At 41.5% G+C, this 20,315-nt stretch overlaps 1 protein-coding gene across 4 annotated transcripts in view; it reads left to right on the top strand.

The window, feature by feature from the left end:
* Nucleotides 1–20,315, top strand: part of ZNF451 (zinc finger protein 451) — a 42,732-nt gene that overhangs the window by 16,189 nt on the left and 6,228 nt on the right. For all 4 annotated transcript variants that reach the window (XM_083831349.1, XM_083831347.1, XM_083831346.1 and 1 more), the window contains exons 7-13: nucleotides 1,840–1,966; nucleotides 3,351–3,504; nucleotides 5,476–5,623; nucleotides 6,198–7,849; nucleotides 8,997–9,131; nucleotides 12,836–12,966; nucleotides 14,096–14,282. In XM_083831349.1, coding sequence (XP_083687475.1) covers nucleotides 1,840–1,966; nucleotides 3,351–3,504; nucleotides 5,476–5,623; nucleotides 6,198–7,849; nucleotides 8,997–9,131; nucleotides 12,836–12,966; nucleotides 14,096–14,282 — 2,534 coding nt within the window. The remainder of the gene's footprint in view (nucleotides 1–1,839; nucleotides 1,967–3,350; nucleotides 3,505–5,475; nucleotides 5,624–6,197; nucleotides 7,850–8,996; nucleotides 9,132–12,835; nucleotides 12,967–14,095; nucleotides 14,283–20,315) is intronic.

Below are 20,315 nucleotides of genomic sequence, written 5' to 3' on the forward strand. Positions count from 1 at the left end.
TGAAAAAGAGCAAAAGGTTAACACATTAAAAACATACAAGTTAGAACTGTAGAATCATTAAGGTTGAAAAGGACCTCCAAGATCATCTGGTCCAACCATCCCCCTACCAGTATCACCCAGTAAACCATGTCCCTAAGCACCAGGTCCTCCCTGGGCAACCCGTCCCAATGCCTGACTGCTCTTTCTGAAAAGAAATGTCTCCTCATTTCCAACCTGAACCACCCGTGGCGCAACTTGAGGCCATTCCCTCTGGTCCTATCACTGGTTATCTGTGAGGAGAGGCCAACCCCCAGCTCCCCACAGCTTCCTTTCAGGCAGATGCAGAGAGCAATAAGGTCTCCCCTGAGCCTCCTCTTCCCCAGACTAAACAACCCCAGTTCCCTCAGCTGCTCCTCATAAGACCTGTGGTCCAGACCCCTTACCAGCTTTGTAGCCCTTCCCTGGACACGCTCGAGCACCTCGATGTCCTTCTTGTACTGAGGGGCCCAAAGCTGAACACAGCACTCAAGGTGCAGCCTCACCAGAGCAGAGTACAGGGGGACGATCACCTCCCTGGTCCTGCTGGTTACACAGTTTCTGACACAAGCCAGGATGCTCTTGTCCTTCTTAGCCACCTGGGCACACTGCCGGCTCTTGTTCAGGCAAGCATCAATGAGCACCCCCAGATCCTTTTCCTCTGCACAGCTTTCCTGCCATTCTGCCCCAAGCCTGTAGCACTGCATGGGCTTGTTGTGGCCAAAGTGCAGGTTGTAACAAACTTGATGGTAGGATAAAAAAGATGCTCTTAATGAAAATAAAGATAAGCAAAGAGTAGCTATAGATGTCTGTTCCTAGCTGATTGTTGCTAGTCACCACTCGCTGTATTTCTGGTCAATTCCAGCATATACTGTGTTTCAGCTAATGGTAGTGTCATGGGGAAGCTGGTAAGGGGAAAAACTAAGGGGGAGTGTTGTGGGTTAACCCCAGTAGGCAGCTAAGCACCACACAGCCACTTGCTTACCCTCCTCCCTACACTGGGAAGGGGAAGAAAATCAGAAAGGTGAAAGAGACCTCATAGATGCAGATAAAGGCAGCTTAGTAGGTAAAGCAAACGCTGTACCCACACACAAAGCAAAACAAAGAATTCATTCACTACTTCCCATCAGCAGGCAGATGTTCAGCCTTTGCAGGAGAGCAGGGCTCCATCACACATAATGGTTACTTAGGAACACAAATACCATAACTCTGAGCATCCCCCCCACCTTATTCCTTCTTTCCCCCAGCTGTTATTGCTGAGCATGACACCACATGGTGTGGAACATCCCTCTGGCCAGCCTGGGCCAGCTGTCCTGGCTGTGTCCCCTCCCAGCTCCTGGTGCACCCCCAGCCTCCTCGCTGGCGGGGCAGCACCAGGAGCTGAAAAGTCCTTGGCTCTGTGTGAGCACTGCTCTGCAACAACTAAAACATCAGTGTGTTATCACCACTGTTTTGGTCATGGGTCCAAAACACGGCACCATGCAAGTTACTGTATGGAAAATTAACTCTATCCCAGCCAAAAACAATACAGGGAGGTTAAAAAAAAATCTTCAGGAAATGTAGATTTGATTAGTTCTCTCACTCTCAAAAACAGTATAATTCCTCTACCAATAGATCATTATAACTGATAAGCTGCAGAGAGAATTGGCTCTGCATGGGATATGTCAGCTGATACAGCTAATGACAGGTGAGGAATTTTGCAGATTAGGTTGATTTGATACATTGTTGTCCAGTAGCTTCAAAAGACCTAATTTTCCTATTAAAAAAAAACATTTTTTCGCTGTTGAGAGGGGCCTAGTTTGTTAATTATTTCTTCCTCTCTAGGTTTGATCACTCTCCTTGTGACCCAACAGTCACATTGCATGGACCCCCAAATAATGCTGTTGCCTGTGTGATATGCTGCAAAAGATTTTCAACCTTACAGCAGTACACTGATCATCTTTTATCTAAGGCAAGATCATAAGGATAAGTAACTCACCTCACTGAACATAATAGAGGGTTATCAAGATACATAATTATGCATTGTTTTTTTTTGTCCTTTAAACCCTCTTCCACCCCACCTCCATTGATTTAGTCTTCCAAATAGTTTTTCTTATTCTGCTGTGTTTCAAACACGTGGTATATCCTGACAGCACTGCCATTAAATCTGACCATTACGTTGTTCTCTGTGGTGTACTTCCAAGAGGACTGTAGATCTGTCTTGAACCTTTTGTCCTTGTTGGTGCTGTCGAAAGGTATTCCCGTTTTTGGTGTCTCCAAAACTACAAAAGATGAAGGCACAAGGTTAGGGTGAAGTAAGGGGAGGTAAAGAGAAGCAGCAGAGAAGAGCTCAGAAATAAAGGCAACAGGAGGAGAAAAGAAACGTGAGTGACTCAGGTGCAATGGTTTCTTCCCTGTCTTTAGTCTCTCCATTGATAAATGTGTTTACCATTACTTAGTAGTTAACTTATGGAAGAGAACAGGATAATCTAGCATTTGAGCTTTAATTCGAATATGAGCTAATAGTACTTGCTTTTTATGTTGTTGTTCCTTGCCTCCTTTCTTTTCCCTTCTTTCTTTCCTGGTGTCCTCTGACTTTTCCTTCAGTTCAGTGACAGATGCTCAGCTATTACGTTCAGGGTGCCTGGTTGTATTTAAGCAATCTGGTGTTGAATTGGATACCAGATAGCAACTTCAAAGATGCTTTAATAACAAATACGGTTATGTCCAGGAACATTAGCAGGAGTTAGAGACAAGTTTGGTGAAAGGAAGTGACTCTTGCAGCAGGTGTGAGGATAGGATTATTTTGGTGTGAAAGGAAGGGGAGATAGCAAAGTGAGTTATCACTTTCTAAACAAAGTTTTGGAAGAAAGCATAAACATGTCATGCAGATTCTTTGACGAGACGGAAGAAAAGAGTAAGCAAAAACATCATAAGCAGAATTAAAGGATCTTTGCCCTGAAAGCAGAGATTTGAAGTTGTGTAGAAGGCAAAGAGTGTGGAAAGAGTTGATTTTAAGAGTCACAGGTTGGTCAGGAGCTTTCTTGTGAGAGCCTGATGAAGGACTTGTTAAGAATTGATGGAAGGGAGTTGCTACCAGTGGTGCAAGAAGGGAATGGAAAAGTTGCCGGTGCAGTAAGGATGAGTTTACTACAATGGCAGTTTGGCCATTCCCTTGTGTCTCACAAGCTGAAGCACATAGCCTGTACATACATGTGGCATCTGAAAACCTAAAAATAAAAATATTGCTGGGTGGGGGGGGAGGCAGGGCATGGGGGGAATGAAAGGACATGAGGAGAAATGGAACTGCTTTGTTGGCTGAGTGTTTTTCCTCATCGGATGATTTTATTTTCCAGCTAAATGAAAATGACGGACATAAAAAAGATCTCCCTCCACAGCATATTCAGTGTTTTGCGTGCCCACAATGTTTCTTCCTCTTCACCAAAAGAGACGAATGCTTGCAGCATATGTCAGGAAAGAAGCACTTCCTCCAGGTTTATAAATTGCTCGGTACGTTGCTACTAAGTGTACTTTGTGTGCTTTTCATTCCTTGTGATAATTTCTCCTTACAACGTGAAATGATTTAAGCTTTTTACACAGCAGAAAAATCTAAGGCTTTTAAGTTTGTTTTTAATTAATTCTTATTTTTCTTTTAAGGCATTACATATTCTGTAAGGTGTTACAAGTTCTGTAAGAGGAGACGCTTTGAAGTTTACATTATTTCTGTAGAAGTGATTCCTCAGTCCTGTCATACACGCTTCTAATCCTCCAGTGACCCTGTATTAAATTGATACTGTCTTAAATAGGTTTACATTTAACGTATTGATAGAAACCTGGACCAAAACACATACATGTCTGTTTCAGTCCAGTCAGGCCGTGATGTTCCTGCCCCCTACTGTGCTGTCTGAAATCTGCTGGAGATTATTTTTTCTTGTCTGTGTCCTTGGCACACCTGATGAGCTAAAAAAAAAAATTCTGAAAGTTCCTTCTCCATATAACTGCAGATTTCATCACCTTAGCTGGAACAGTGCAGCAGGGCTGGTGCCTTGCACTGGCAGTGTTGCTACTGAAGGCTAAGCTACTGGTTATGTTGTGAGCTGATAACATCCTGGGCCATGCTTTCCAGATTCCACAGATGTCTGAATAATCATGCTCTTGGGAACAGGGTCGGTGACCTGTGAGACTGGGTTACCAGCCATCAGATCTGTACTGACTTCTCAGCTTTGACATATGCAATAGGCATTAAAGCATTTACTCTAACATTAGGTAAGTGGCTGAGGTAGATGACACGTAGATGGAGTTGACTTCTTATTCAAGAAGCTGCCCTGTTTTAGGTAGTGTAGCTTTCAGGGTAAGTCTACATGGTCAAAAGGACCAATATAATTTCTCATCCTTGTAAACATATCTACCCTTTGTGGCCTCCCCTAGTGTGGCTGCAGGATTTACACGGTAAAGAGAGGCTTTGAAGGAATCCTCCTGCAGGCTGCATCGGTTCTTCCATCTGCATGGAAGTGTCTGTCAGCTGCACTCTTCGGAGTTCTCTTGCATTTTGTAAATCTAACGTACTTGTATTCTCAAATAAGTTATTAATCATGAACATGCTGACTTGTGTTGAAAACCAGGTTGTAGGTTTAAAATAAAATTTACTGGTAACCTGTTGCTTTGGAAAGATTAATAGCACAGAATAGAGAGATGGATAGCACTTAGCTCAGAACAAAAATGCTCCTTTTTTTTTTCCTTTGCATTGGTACGTCTTTGATTATTATTGTCAACATGGTCTGTGAGATCTGTTTAGTTGAAAGGCCCAAACTCAAATGACTTTCTACTGTTCATTACATCTTACTAAGCAGAAAATTAAACTAGAGTTTGCCTCCTAAGATCCAGAACATTGACAGCACTGTGCAGTTCATAAGCCATTTACCATTCTCTTTTCGACAGAATATTTTTTGTATTCGGCTAGTACCTGGAGTTATCCATGGATCATGCTCAGAACAGCAAAAAATTCTAAGAATACAAGGAAAAGTAACAGTAAGAATGGGAAAGAGAGATGATCAAACTTGTTAATGAGTTGCATTATTTTTTTTCTTTTTTAAATGCACCGTGGCTTTAGGTAAAAGTGTATGTAGTAAGAGCAGACAGGTGGTGATAGATTAAGGTGAAGCAAGTCAGTAAGAACCTTCCTGGGAGAGATAGCTGACCTGAACTTGTAGAAGGACAAAAAGGGAAACAGTCAGTCACTGAATATGAAAAAAGATGCTAAAGATGCAGATATGAGATTGTTACAGAAGTTTAACGTATTAATGCAGTTTTAACTTTTAAAACTTTTATTGCACAAATACTGGGGATCAGCTGACACATGGTAACTCAATTTCTGAACCCTGTGACAAACGAACACAACTGTAGAAACCTTGTCAGAAAGCTGAAATATTATGAAAGAACTCCTTAATGTATGGTTGCATTTTCTGCCATTCTGCATTACAGAAGAAACGAAGGATGGCCTTCCTCTACCTTTCCCGTCATATGCAAAGAAACTGCTGATATCTCTCTGCAAAGAGGTCCCCTTCCAAGTGAAGTGTATATCCTGCTCCCAGATACTACGCTCACATATGGAATTAACAGCTCACTTCAGGTGTGTGAGGAGCGGCTGTCTTTGTAACGCGAATATCCATGTACTGATAACAGGTGTGCTTGTATAACCTACACAGATGTATCTTGTACAGGTGCTAGTGGATTTCACGGCATCTAGGACCATCTGAATGTTGACTTAATGGGTAAACTATCCCAAAAAATACTTAATTTCCATGTCTTTTACCCTCCCTTACTCTATGCAATCCACTGCAGAATGCTGACCCTATCCTTTTTGTTTATATTCTTCTTGTAACAGAGAACAACAGAACTTTATTGGTCTCAGTTCCACTATTTCTAAGTTGGCAACATTTGATTTCTAAAATGTACTTTCTCAAAAACATAAGTGCTAGTGTTAGAAATTAACATCTAATTCTGTTCAAGGTGCAGAGACTAGCTAAGCATTGCATAGTCCTGTTGACAAACTAGTAAGTCAGTAGAAGTAGACAGAGGACACTACTTCAACACGCTAATTGCTTAGCTACTAGGAAAAATTTCAAAGTACATCTGAAGGTTTAAAAAAAAAAGTTTGAGGTTGTGATACAACACCTTAATTGTGCTTTTTTAATCCAATCTAGAACACGTTGTCGTAATTCTGGCCCTGTGACACTGTCCAAGAAGAGCATCTCCCAGATTGCAGAGGTATTTAAGACAAAAGGTCACTGTGAGAGCTGTGATAAGCTGCTTGCTGATGAGAAGCAGATCGCCCAGCATAAGCAGAGCACTCAGCATAACGTTAAAGTTCATACTACAATGGAAGAGTCCATCTTGATGTTCTGTCACGTCAGTGAAAAAAATAAAGACTCATCTCATTTGAGCCATACCATGGATCGATCAAGAATGTTGCTCAAGAGACATTTGACATCGAATGAATCAACCAATGAAAGTGGTTCTCCTTCAAAACGGAAGAGTGAACTACAAGATAAGAACGAAGATCACGTAGGAAACCAAAGTCAAGGCAATGCTAGCAAGGTAAAAGCCTGGTTTTGTGAATGCCTTCAAAAGTTTTTTACAGAAGAGGCAGTAGAAAACCACATTTTGTCAGCAAATAGAATCTGTTACAAGTGTGCCGTGTGCGGAAAGCTTGCTGAAAATTCAAGCATTATCCACCTGCATATGAGCCGATTCCATGGGGGAGCACACTTGACTAACTTTCTTTTCTGGTGCAGAGCATGCTCTGTAGATCTCCTCAAAGAAAAGGATATTATGAGGCATGTGACTGAACGTCATGGTGGACATAGTTACTATTACGAGCAAGAAGCTCTAGCAGATGAACCTATGCCATCAGTTTCTGACACCGCGTGCATTTACACAGGTGAAAGGAAAGACTGCACTCCTAGTCCTATTGAGCTCTCCCCTGAAAAAAGTCCTATTCTGGGAAAATGGCAATGCCGCATTTGCGAGGAGATGTTTGAATCTGAAGACAGCGTTAAACAGCATTGCATGTCGCTAGAAAGCCACGCGTTTCACAGGTATTGCTGTGGGTTATGCAAAAGCCACTTTCGGAAAGTAGGAACGCTGCAGCGACACTTCCAAGAGCATCATAAGGAAGAAATACAAATTAAATTTTTCTGTGGCCTTTGTGGTAATCTCTTCTTTGACAAAGAGGAAGAATTTCTAATCCATTATAAAGAGCTTCATAGCATGGACTATGCGTTTGTGCCTGAACAGATGGAAATATCAATAAAAGAAGATGATGACTTCCTGCCAGTAGAAAAAGGAGACCGTTTAACCTGTGGCTGCCGGACCAGTTACGTCTCCAAAATAAACAGGAGGAACGACTATGTGAATTGTCAGAAAGCCATGCTGCAAAAAGGAAACTTATGGTTTCGCTGTTGCTTCTGTTCCAAAACTGCACAGAACGTTGCCGATCTGAACAGTCATCTCAACTGCCACGCGTCAGTGAAAAGTAAGCAAGAGATCTATGTTGTTAGATGTGCTGCGTGCAACAAAAACTTTGACGATCTTCACAGCGCACATCAACACTATCACATGAAACACTGCTTCTTGCAGAAACCTGATATATCAGGTCTAACACCGGAATTGGAAAATACAGTATTCAAGTTCACAGCAAGTGGGGCTTGCGTGGACAAAAAGCCCCACGAAGCAAAATTGCATGCATATCCATCCAAGACTCAGGAAAAACCACAGTCTCCTCCTCTGCAGGGACCATTCCATGTAAAGAAAGAAAAAAAAGAAAACTCTGCACCCTGTGAAGAGCCTAGTGAAGGTATGTAGAAATCGAGAGGTTTTTACATTAGAAGAATGTTGCTATCTTTAACATACTCTGTTTGAATGTCAGTATAAGTATGTAACATATCATTTGCCTATATCCAGTCTACAAATCAGTTCACAAATAACACAAAGAATTATTCACAAATAATTTAATTTGTTATTTCTCAAAGTTGCACATTGAATTCTTGAGATTTAAGTTGCCAGAACTTGAACTCTACATTTTATTGACATATACCTCATGCATGAAGTCTTGAAAAACAAAAAGGCAGACAAATGTTTCAGTCCAAAGGCTCTCTCATTTAATTTTTCAAATTGCTTGGGAGCCTAATTTGGTGATAAAAGGAGGAGGACAATTAATGACTCCAGGTGGAGATCAAATGCCTAGAAATGCAAAATGGACTGGAAATATACACACACACTCAAAGGAAACTTTTCCTCCTTTGTATGTACACATATTTGTGAGGCTGATAGTGCTTTCTGTGTGGGCAGTTCTATTACAACACCAGCTTCTCAGTTGTGCTTAGCTTGCCAAAAAAACTGTGGCTGAGAATTTCTGTTCTCAATATGTGTTGGGTTGGCTTTGCCTAAAAACTCCAATTGTGGTTTTTTTTTTAATTCTTGTTACTTCTAAGAATGACGTAAAGAATGCCAAAGGTGTGTCTTACGAGTTCTTGGAAGTATTTTTTAATTACTCGTGATGTCATTTTTTGATTTAAAGGTTGACATTTCTGTTAGATATACAGCAAAAAGTATGTTTCTAAACATTTTACGTGCTTTTATGCATGTAATTAAATGTCACAGACTCCCCATAGTAGGGGGGTGTATAGGTGAATGCGCTGTTAAAAGCATCAGTGTCTCAGTGAATGACAACGGCTCTGTGCCTACCACATCTATCCAGCTCTTCACCGTCATACCGCTAGATTCTGCTGTCTTTAATCTAATTTTTGCATTACTAAATGCTACTTTAGTTGATGTAAAAACACTGCTGAAACAACGCAGCCCCCAAATAGCATCATGTTTTGTTACTGTCAGCTTATGGAATTCTTTAATACTTGAATTTTAAAAGCGTGTCTGAGTTGATGTGTGTTGGTTGACCAGAAAGTCAGGTGAACTTAAAATGCCTTCTTTTTATCCCCTTGAAGACAGTGAACTTCCTGATCTTGACTACCTGAGTACCATGACTCACATTGTGTTGGTGGATCTGGACAACTGGGGAAGCTTATTCACACAGCTGCCAGCTAACCTGAACCAAGGGACGTTTATCTGGGGCTTTCAAGGTAAGAAGTGGTCGAGGGAAACAGGAAGAGAAGTTTAATGAGTCCACACAAGTACTCAAGCAGCAATTCTTTGAGAGAACAAGCAGCCACTAGGGTCTCAAGTCACAATATCACAGGCACCATGAGCAGAAATGTTCTTGACCTTTTCTAACTCAGGTCTGCTGCTCCTACTGTTCCTTGTAGACTGTCCTGTAGACAGAGTCACTAAATGGTTTAGAGGTCTTTTTAGCTTCCCTGCTCAAGCTGCTTAGGCAGTATCATACTAGTTTTTCGTAGGTATCAGGACATCCATAATACTCACAAATTATTTTCTTTCTAGCTAGTTTCTAGCTGCCAAGTCCTTGTCATAATGTTTTTTGGTTTTAGTTCCAGAAGACGTGATTTTACATGCTTATACTCGAATTTTGTTCAGTCTCTGGCTTGCCTCTTGGGGAGGTTCCTGGTCATCCTGCACATCACTAGGTGTCTCACATCCGGAAGACATTAGCAGTAGTACCAGGTGATTGGCAGAACTCACATTGTTACTGGTTTGTAAGAAAACTTCTTGGGAAGTCTACCAATACCATTAACTCAATACTTTCTTGTCCAGCTTGTGGCTTTTCTACTGATTTTCTTAGTATCTGCCTTCAATTATTTCCCTTGCAGCAGGTATGTCTGTTAGCATGAGTTCTTCAAACAGTCAACGGTGCTCCTGGACCTGTGGTCTAATGTCTTGTAGCTTAGGAATTCTGGGGAGGAAACCTCTGGTCTTCGTGATCAAAGCAGGTTATGCTCCTCACTTTTGTGTTCTGCTCAGCCATTGCTTCTCTGTCATTCTCCCTCTTGTCATTATTTAGCACTTGGTCTCCCTGTGTGGTAACAGGTCTCCATGTACAGCAAAAGTCTTCTTGCATGTATGTGCATACGCCACAGAACCACAGAAAATATTGACTTTGGGGGGTTTTAGATTATGCCAAATTATCCTTGGTTTCTGTTTCATTCTCACTGCCTTGCTGCTGCATTGTTTTTCCATATATAGTCTCTTTTCTATATGGCTGAACAACCTATTTTGCTTCTCATTATCATAGAGTCATAGAATATCCCGAGATGGAAGAGACCCATAGGGATCTCTCAAGAGGATTGAGTCCAACTCCTCTCTGTTGTAATGCTTTGCCCTCATTGACTTCTGGTCAAATTTCCCTTTACTTCCACACGCCTTGATTTCTAAGGCTGCTGTGAATGGGGGTGGCAGGGCCTTGATGCAGTTGCAGAAGGTTGTTTGTTGATTTCTAGTTATTCAATAGGCTTGGCCTTGGAACAACATTTTATTTTTCTACAGATTAAAATAAGAAATTATTAGGAATCTGACTTGAAGAAATGTCCGGCCTGGCTCACATCTAAAATCAGGGTTACTCTGTCTGGGTTTTATAAAGAATTCCTTAGTAAATATTTTTTCACAGTTAAGTGAAACTTTACCCGCTTGAATTCTGACCTTTGCTTTCAGTCATACTTTGCCTGCTACTCTGCTTAAACTGGCTTGTCATTGATTGACCCAAGCTTGTTTCTTATGGGAAGGTCTTCTGTGTGTTACTTCTTTCCAAGGTTAAATGCCCTGTTTCGATTCAGTAAGGAAAGGATTGATTGAGCCTGTCTGAACTGTATTCTTGTCAGAAACGTTTCTTCTCTGACCTGAGAAATAATCCATAGTACAGTCTTAGTGCTACTGATCTGTTGTTAGGAACCTCTGTTGGTGGGGTAAGCTAGTTAAGACAACGTGCCCAGGGATGCTTTGAATCCTCAGGCCTGCTGGCCCTGAACAGTCCGTGCCAGTGCTGCTAAATTTCTTGTTTTCCAAATGGGGTTGCTGCATCCAGGCTGCCTGGTGGGAATGGTTACTGGAGGATTTGAACTGAAAAACCTTGCTGAAGAGTTAGTGGTCATTAAAATGGGCCAAATCTGTATCAGAGAACATTTTAACAGTTTCTTAGTGTCAGAAGGATTGTTACAGAGCCTGGGAACAGTAAGGCTCTAGGAGATGTGGGAGACATCAATAACACATGGAGACATTGTAGATGCTCTCATAGAAGTGGTTTACAGAGTTACATAGTGCATGCTATTCTTGTGTTTGTTTAGCCTTTAAAAATACCAACATCCCTGTCTCTTGATTTTTTTTTGCACTTCCAAACAGCATCTCTGACTATTTTTTAGTGATACCTATTGCATTATGTCTACTATTCCTGTTGTTAATACAGCCCTAGCTTTTCTTTGAGGTTCCTCCATTGTGTTGCTCAGGTTCTATATTGTTTCTGTTTTCAGATTTTCAGTTTTCCTTCACCTGTTCTGTAGTCTAGCTCCACTAGAGTAAATACAGCTCTGCCAGCTGTTACGTCAAAAATTCATGTTGTACGTTTATGCTACCAAAAAGCAGGGTTGATGATTACAAGTCTTCTCTAAATGGCAGTGGCCAAGGCTGTCACAGCAGATGAGAACAACTCAAAGATCATTTTGCTCATGGGCAGGTACCTCTAGATCTTTTCTGTATAGTTTGTTACTGTATCCTTGAGTTTTCTGATCATTTTTGGTAGTCTTTTATAGCCATTAGGGTGAAAAGAAAACAAAACCAGGAGAAATCTGCTGAAGACTACTTCTACTTCTTTGTCAGATTCAGGGAGAATGCGGAGTTCTCCATGGGCTGTTCATGCGAGTCTTAGTTTCACAAGTCCTCATATGAAGTGCAATCAACGACTGGTTTCACTTTCCAGTCAAAATCCTTTCTTATACCCAACCATTATATCACCTGGCAGATCAAGCAGCGTTTTTTCTCCTCCCTGTTGCAGACCCATTATTTCTTAGCAATTGGGAATGTCATGAAATTCTTATTCACTCCCTTCACATTGTCCTTCCATTTGTTTTTCTTTTTATGTTGTCATAGTAACTGCAACCTCCTCTGGTTTTCCCTTTTTTTCTTGAGACAGTTGCTACTCCTTTCCTTTCCCTTGCAACCTGTTTCAGCCTTTCTTTTTATCCGTAGCAAGCCATTTACTCAGCTCTTCCCTGTTATCCAGCTGTGTTCTCAGCTAGTAACTACATGTTTCAGGTTACCATTGTTGAGAAAATTCCTGCATGTTGTGTGCTGGTGGTTTTTTTGTTTTTAAATGTAGCCTCATTTTACTTATCCTTGACTGCATCCAAGTTTTTGTCAGGACTCCAGCTGCTGCTCCAGTTCTTGGATCTTCTCTTTAAAGAGTTCTGACATGCAACGTGTCAGGAAACTACAGATTCTGCTGGAAACAATCTCTGGCACTGCATTAGTGTAGAGTTCCCTAAGAAAAGCATTTCTGTTATTGTACTGCTTTCCCAGAGCACCTCTGTTTCTGTAGATTGGCCACTAACTGTGTATAAAGCTGGAAAAGATGTTACTATATCCAAACACATGTAATTTCTGGAAAATATTTTTTTTTTTCAGAATTAGTAGAAAAATGCATACAAAATAGAATGAGAGGCTTTGTGCAGGATCAGGCTAGCTCCTTTCCATTTTTTTGTTTTCTAACCCACAAACAAGGCCTATGGGGGTTTTAGAGTAATGTTTTATTATTTTTATTTTTTTTAGCTTTTACATTGGTCAGAATAAATTTCGTCTTTAAAGCCAGTTGTACCTTTACTTTTGCCTTTCATTCTTAACTCATGGTGACAGTGCTATGCATTTCTTTTCTTTGACTGCTTAGGAGGACACAGCAACTGGAGACCTCCAGTGCAGTGCAGAATTTATAATTATCTTAAGAGGATTGGATGCTTCTTCCTTCATCCACGTTGCGGTACCAGAAGAGAGGCAGCAGACTTTGCTCTCTGTGTTCATGTAAGTTAGTGCACAATGTCTTTGTTGTTGTTTCTGCACCTAGAGAAGGGTGGCCAGGTGATGTCTGACATTGGTGTTAAGTACTAATCGCATGTGAGATTCTTAGATTCTCTTCACACAACTTCTGTGTCCACTAAAAAGAACAATAAAACCTGTCATTGAATTGGGTAGAGACAGCCTGTTGAGAAGTGATTTTTGAAGCACTCCCCCTACACGTTTGGATAAACCTGAAAAATTACACATTTACTTTTTTTCCGTGTGAATTGAATTGTGGATTGCATGAAGGTCATACAGCATAACTTGGCAAATATAGTACACTTAGGTATCATTATCACTTTGCCCTATGCTTTGCTTCTTTTTCATCTTTTTTTCGGAATGAAAATGTTATCCCAAGTAGGACATCAGTCTGTTGTGAAGGGATGGGAGGCTGGTTAGGGAATGAAGACTTTTTTTTTTTTTTTTTTTAAAGAGTTCTTAGAGTTTCTGCTTCAGAATGAAGTGTAACTTTTGCCTCTCCCTTCAAGTGGCCCAAATCTGGAGCTAACTATAAGAGGGAGTTGGATGTGTGTCAGTTTCAGAGACCCTGCTGAGCTGGCAAAGAGCAGTGCCCATGTTCAGTACCATGTTGAGTAGACCTAGGGCTTTGGGCTGGGAGAAGTGCAGGAGAAGGACAGGAATCTGGGGTCTTCTGGGGACTCAGCTTATTAATACAGTGTCTTATCATTTAGATAAAACCTACCTGAGGTTGTATTTGTAAGTTTTATAAATGTGTTTTGCAACAGTGTTTATATGTTGCCTTACTTTTTTTTTTAATGGTTCTTAAAATGCTCTGCACGTACAGCTTGTTTGTAGTGGAGATGATTCTGAAATGCTGGTTTTTAAGAATTTTTCCATACTGTATCTGTGCTGTTCTGGTAGCCGTTCCCTATATCTATTACCATATTTATAGAATAAATGCAGTGTCAAAATAACACCTTTTGCAGTCGTATAACTTGCATCTGATGATAAAAGTGGAGGTAAGCTGCTGTAGAAGGCTTTCCTATGAAGAGCTGCCTTACAGAAAGCTAGCCAAACTCCACAAGGTAAAACTACGATCTCAGTTCAACACCTGTCCTTTGTTTCCGTGCAGGCTGGTCGTCTGGATGAGCACCTGCCCAAGCAAATTCCTTTCACTATACTTTCCGGAGACAAAAGCTTCCTGGAACTGGAAACTCAGTTTAAGATGACTCAGCGGTCAGCTCGCATCCTAAATCCCCACCACATTGAAGGAGACATGATGTGTGCCTTGCTAAACAGCATTTCAGATACCACAAAAGGTAGAAAGTCAGCATTAAGCACAATCTTTCCAGTAGACTAGTAGTCTTCTCAATAAAAGAACCGACCACTTTTGCTGATAAAACAAGTTGGTACTTGGTGCTTCTTGTAGTGTACTTGCATTTTAATGATATACAGCTCAGAAGATCAGTTTGCTTGGGACAAGTTTTGAAACCAGACTTAACTGCACATTTCTGTTCTACCTAACAAATCTGTCCTATGTTTTATGTTACAGCATGCAACAAACAGTTATTTCAGTCCTTTCTGGTTAAAGAAAAGCTGTTTAGAGCACTCTAGCATGCATATTTATTGACTTGTGTTCCAATCTGCTTTGTCTGATTTGTGCTGGGTCTGAAACAGATATGACCCTGCTAAATTCGTTGTTATTTCCCAAAATATCTCTGTCTATTTTAACTTCAGTTGTCCTGGCCGCTTCCAGTCACTTGATATTTGTCTTTACTGACACATGACTCACACCTCTGTTAGGAGGAAAAATGTCAATGGAACTTTTAATGCCATCTTCTAGTTAATGGCATGCTGAAATGATCACACTTTTTTATATAGAATAATCAGAGGTTTGAGCAGCCTCATTTTCGTGCAAAGGATATTGGAGCTGAGATGAGTTTAAATACTTCTCAGTATTTTAAAACAACTTGACGTAAAGTTTTCGTAGAAGACAATGCATTTCCAGTTGTTTTGTTGTGGCTTTTGGGCGTGTAAGTTGAGTGGATGTTACAGAAAGCTCTTTCTGAAGTAGCCTATTTAACTATTATTAACTATAATTAATTATTATTAATAAGTAACTATTTTGAGAAAAATACCCTACTAGTATGCAGGTATAGGAGAACTGTCCTATGTTTCTCCTGTACTATCAGGAAGATCGAAGTGGTGTGCTAGCACTGAATAGTAAATTGGCACTGATCGATTAAAGTAGGGAAAAACAGATGGGATAATGAAATGGTTGGATCTGTGGTCAGCTGGAATTGATCTGTGTGTTTCTGACACAGAAGAGGTGCTTATAGATTTTTCTGGTCATGCTGGACTAGATTTGTCAACTAGATTATGGAGATGTCATTTCCATCCAGAAGTAGCCACACCAGTAAAATTTCTTCTTGTAGCTGGTTAGAGAACCGTGATTTTCACTAGCATAGTCCCCTTTGCTTAAGGAGGAAGATGACTTTTCTCCTCAGTTATCCATAAAGCTACACATTGTGTCATTACGTTCCCACTATTAATGTTTTCTTTTTAGAGCATACTGAAACCCCTAGTTTGATAGAGCTGTTCTAATGTAATTATAACTGCATATATTAATTGGGAAGATGGTTTTGCTTTAATTTCAGAGAAGGAAATACTGGAAGAGAAGTGTAGCTTCCACGCATTCAGTTTAAGTTGTCTTATATGTAGAAACTTCTTTCACGTGTGGTTTGTTGTGTGACTTACCAGTACCAGATGGTGAGAAGAGGGGAATGACTGTGTTGCTCCATAAGGGTATTCTAGCTCCCTTTTGAGTGGTTTTGCTGGTATAGCTTCATTCACCTGGGTATTCTGGCTAAGAATGATGAGTTTGAGCTAACCGAAACCTTAATTTGCTAGCTGTTTGGTCATTGTGCATCCCACTAAAGTTATGCATGTGGTCATTACCAAAAATATGTGTGCATATATATGTTTTAAGCAGGAAGTTGCTGGAATCATGCTTATGTCCTGTTCTCAGGCAAACTCATAATGAGCAGAATCAACTTGAAAACTCGGTTTTGATGACAGGACTATGTTCTCTGGGTAGTGGGTTGACGTCACTGCCAAAGGTCTATCAAGGTCTTTTAAAAAAGACGTAGCCATCTCAGAATACGTGCTTCACTGGTCAGCAGCATCAGCAAGCATTCACAAATCTTACTGTAGCAAGGCCAGTATCGGAGGGCTGAGGTGGAAAGTTGTGCTATGTATTGTAGGCTGGTAAAACCTGTTGTCCTGTTACAGAAACACAGTTGAATATAAGGAAATAGAAATGAGATTTTCTTGATTTCCAACAGTCTCAAACCTGGGGGCAGTATTCTAGAGGGAAAAATAGGTGAAAAACAACAACAAAAAAAGTTGTGTTGAAAAACATAAGACAGTTTTTGGGACTGAATGAGCTTCAAAACGAAGAAGTAGTGTCTCTGAATCATCCTCACAAAGCTATCATTAGCTTGTGAGCATGTGGTGGCAATCTCTGACTGTTGCATCTTGTGAACTGTTTTACCATTTCAGCAGAACTGCTGTGGCAATTGTACTATACGTATTTAAAAAAAAAAAGGGAAAAAAAGAAGTTATTGCATATATTGGAGCAGGCTATCAACTGTATGTTACATTAGGAGACCATGAATTTCCACTGAGGTATGAAAAGAGTAGGCAAGACGTTTATTACTTATTTCTTCTGCTGCTTTTAAACCTGAGTTCATAAATACAAGAGTTTTAATTTCATGCTGAAGGCACAACACATGATGGGAGATTCATGCATGTTGATAGAGTGGTTTGAGAAGGGTAAAACGAATTTTTCCTTTACAAAGAAGGGTTTGTTGCATGCAGAAAAACAGCACAATCTCTTGTCTGTATCTCGACACCTGATATCTCAGAATGCCAGCACTGCTACAAATTACAGTTCTAATGAACGCTGGACAATGTTGAGGGCATGCTGACACCAGTATGAATGCCAGCACTTCTCAGTTGACAAAAGTGATTCTTGTATAAAATGAGGGCTTTAGCTTAACTGTATTTCTCAGAAACTCATGTTGTAATGAGATCCTTAATTGACTCAGCTCTTAAGTAAAAGAGTTTTTTGATAAGAAGACAACCACAAGGAGACTTTCTTCTCCTTTCTTTAAAGAGCCAGGCTGCCTCATGAGACTGTCAAAATCAATGGCACAGTGATGCGCGATGCTTTTTTTGAACTTTCAGCTAACGGAAGTGTCAGACTGCAAGCGACTAAAGACAGGTCACAACCTCCAGCCCCTCACGTCCAAAGAGATTGAACACGAAGGGCATAAGCATCTGCAGTGTGATGCACACTGCCTGCACCACGAATGAACTATGGGAAGCATTTATTCCTTTATGTACACAGCTCTTACAATGGCCACAGTCAACTGCAGGAGGGAGTAAGAAGAAAGTCAGCCTTGGGTTGTAGCCTTGTGTTTAGCTGCAACAGGAAGTTATTAGCTTTGGTATGTCGGTGACATCTGTGTGTACATTTGAATATATGTATGTATGCCCTAGGCAGAAAGCCCTTAGGTATATTAAGACCTCAGATAATGAGCCTTAACAAAAATTCTAGCCAAGTGGATGAACTGGGAAGACCTCACCACCCAGGTCATGCCAAAAAAAAAATATCTTCAAGGTTTAATTTAACCTGGTTGTGATTTTTTTGAATTTTTTTAGAGAGATATCTAAGATGAAGGTTAAATGAAAGTCTGAGTGAACGTCATGGTATTATCCATGTTATCCAGTTTCCAAAAAAATGCAGTTGGAGCAGGGTCGGGGATTAAGAGCTTTTTTTGTGTTCATGCTACACTTGAATGCACAGATGAGGGAACATCTGCAGGGAGAGATAATATAGAATGAGGCTTTGGTTTGCATGGAGGAAGAGATGGTCTTCTGTATTTGTGAAACCTCGACAGGGAGTAGCTGCACGTGCATTTACAGATGATATTGCCTAATGAAGAAATAGACAGCAGAGCAGTAAGTACTGGGGAGGAGTGTATGGGGAAGAACCTCCAGGGACTTAGTGAAGAAGGAATCAAGGAAGGGATTGTGGAAGCCAAGGAACAGTATTTTAAAAGCAGCATGATCACACACAGTGAAGAGGATTGATAAGGGTGGGGTGCCGATCTTATGTTTTTGGCTAAGTAGTCATTAGGTTCCTGAATGAGGTAATTTCAACAGTACCCTCAAGGGAATGTAGCACTAAAACTTCAGATGTCAACTGTAAGAAGGGAAAGTGGCTGGAGAGAGAGCTAAGTGTGATAGCTCTGTGACTGTGCATCGGGACGGTAAAGAGGCAGATGAAACTGGGAGTCACTGAGACTAAGAGTGTCATAGGAGAGGGAAGCGAAGGTAGGGTGCAGGACTGCTCAACGTGTGAAGCAGTCCGGAGGTGCGTTAACAAGTTTTATGACAAGGCAAGGGAGAGAGGGACTACGGCCAAGAGAGGGCAATCATCAAGTCTTCAGTGTGACTGAGCAGCCAGACACCTGATGGGAGCTATTAAGGTGATAGTAGTAACTGGGGAGGTTGCAGAAGAAGAATAGTGTCAGGTAGAAGAGGGGATTTAATTACTCTGAGATGTGTGGGTCACTGATCCAAATTCCATCTGACACTTGGATGTCAGGACAGTGGGTGGCGCTTGCATTCTGTGCAAGCTTAACAGTTTCCAGAGTAGGTTTCTGAGACCGGGGAAATATTGCTGTACGATGTCTCTCAAGGAAAGTTACTGCATTTACTCCCGTCTCTAGGGTTAACCTTCCTAATCACTGAGCTCTGTTCTCATACAGAATTTGCATTCCTGTTTTATTCCTTCCAGCAGGAACTTGGCAATATGTGAGGACAACAGAGAGCAGCAGGATTTCTGTGAGAGAATAGGTACAAACAGAGTTTCTTAACTGTTGTTTATCTAACAAAATGTACTGGAGAAGAAGCTATATCTTAAGATGCTCTGGCTGAGAAATAGGGCAATTGCTGCTTCTCTGTGACCCCAGAGGAGCTGGGAGCTACAGAGTGTGCTAAGCGTTTTTAACAAGAAAAACAGGACATGCCTGATTTCTCCAAGTCATGTGTTTTCATTTACCCTACGTCTTCAGAAGGTGCCAGCAGCACCAAAAGTATATGCTGATGAAGTAAGTACAGGCTGAGGAAGTGTGGGCTGGATGAGTGGACCGCGGGCTGGATTAAAAACCATCTGAATGGCCAAACCCAGGTGATCGGTGGCGTGAAGGCCAGTAACTATGGGTGTACCCCATGGGTCAGCGCTGGGCCCAATGCTGTTTAACATCTTCATTAGTGGTTGTGATGAGGAGGCAGAGTGTGCTGATACCACAAACCTAGGAGGAGTGGCTGTTACACCAGAGGGTCACGCTGCCATCCAGAGGAACATCCACCTCCTGGGCAGGCTGGAGAAATGGGCTGACAGGAACTTCGTGAAATTCAGCCAAGAAGTGCGAAGTCCTGCACCTGGGGAGGAGCGACCCCAGGCACCAGTAAAAGCTGAGGGTCAACCAGCTGGAAAGCAGCTTTCCAGAAGAGGACCTAGAGGTCCTCGTGGACAACCAATTGACCATGAGCCAGCAATGTCCTCCTGAAGCAAAGAAGGCCACCAGTCTCCTGGGCTGCGACCTGTGGGCTGAGGACTGTGCCAGCAGGCTGAGGGAGGAGATCTGTCCTCTTTACTCAACGCTGGTGAAGCTACACCCGTCCAGTTCTGGGCTCCCCGGTACAATACCTGGAGATACTCCAGAGCCATCTGGACATGGGCCTGGGCAGCTGTGGCTCTAGGTGACCCTGCTTGAGCAGGGGGGTGGACGAGATGACCTCCAGAGGTCTCTCCCAACCTCAGCCATTTTGTAGTTCTGTGATACTGGCGTTGGGCACGTTAACTAGAATCCAAGATCTTCTTCAAAGCGGAGTTCAGCCACAGGATACAGGCACACCACAAGCAATGTTAGGTCAAGCACAATGACCTGTCCAGCGTGGGAAGTCAGCCTGGTCTCTTCTGACTTAAAAATGCATCTGTTCAATCCGTTGGCCCTTCCTTCTTGGTTGACAAGTGATGACTTCCATGCTTAATTATTGCTGCCTAGCCCGTAAGGCAAGCTGAGTTCCTGCTCCTCATCCCTTTATTTGTTGAAACATTTATATTAAGATTTTTGCCTACAGACAGTCTTTATTCTGATTGTTAGTTTTATTCCTGATTCCCGCAGAGCCGTATCAGAATATCTTACAATTTTCTGATCCAGAAACTTTACTCCTTTTGTGCCTGCCTCACCAGACACTCAACGTGACACCTTTAATCT

This window comes from Anser anser (assembly GCF_964211835.1).
Source record: "Anser anser genome assembly, chromosome: 3".
Taxonomy (NCBI): domain Eukaryota; kingdom Metazoa; phylum Chordata; class Aves; order Anseriformes; family Anatidae; genus Anser; species Anser anser.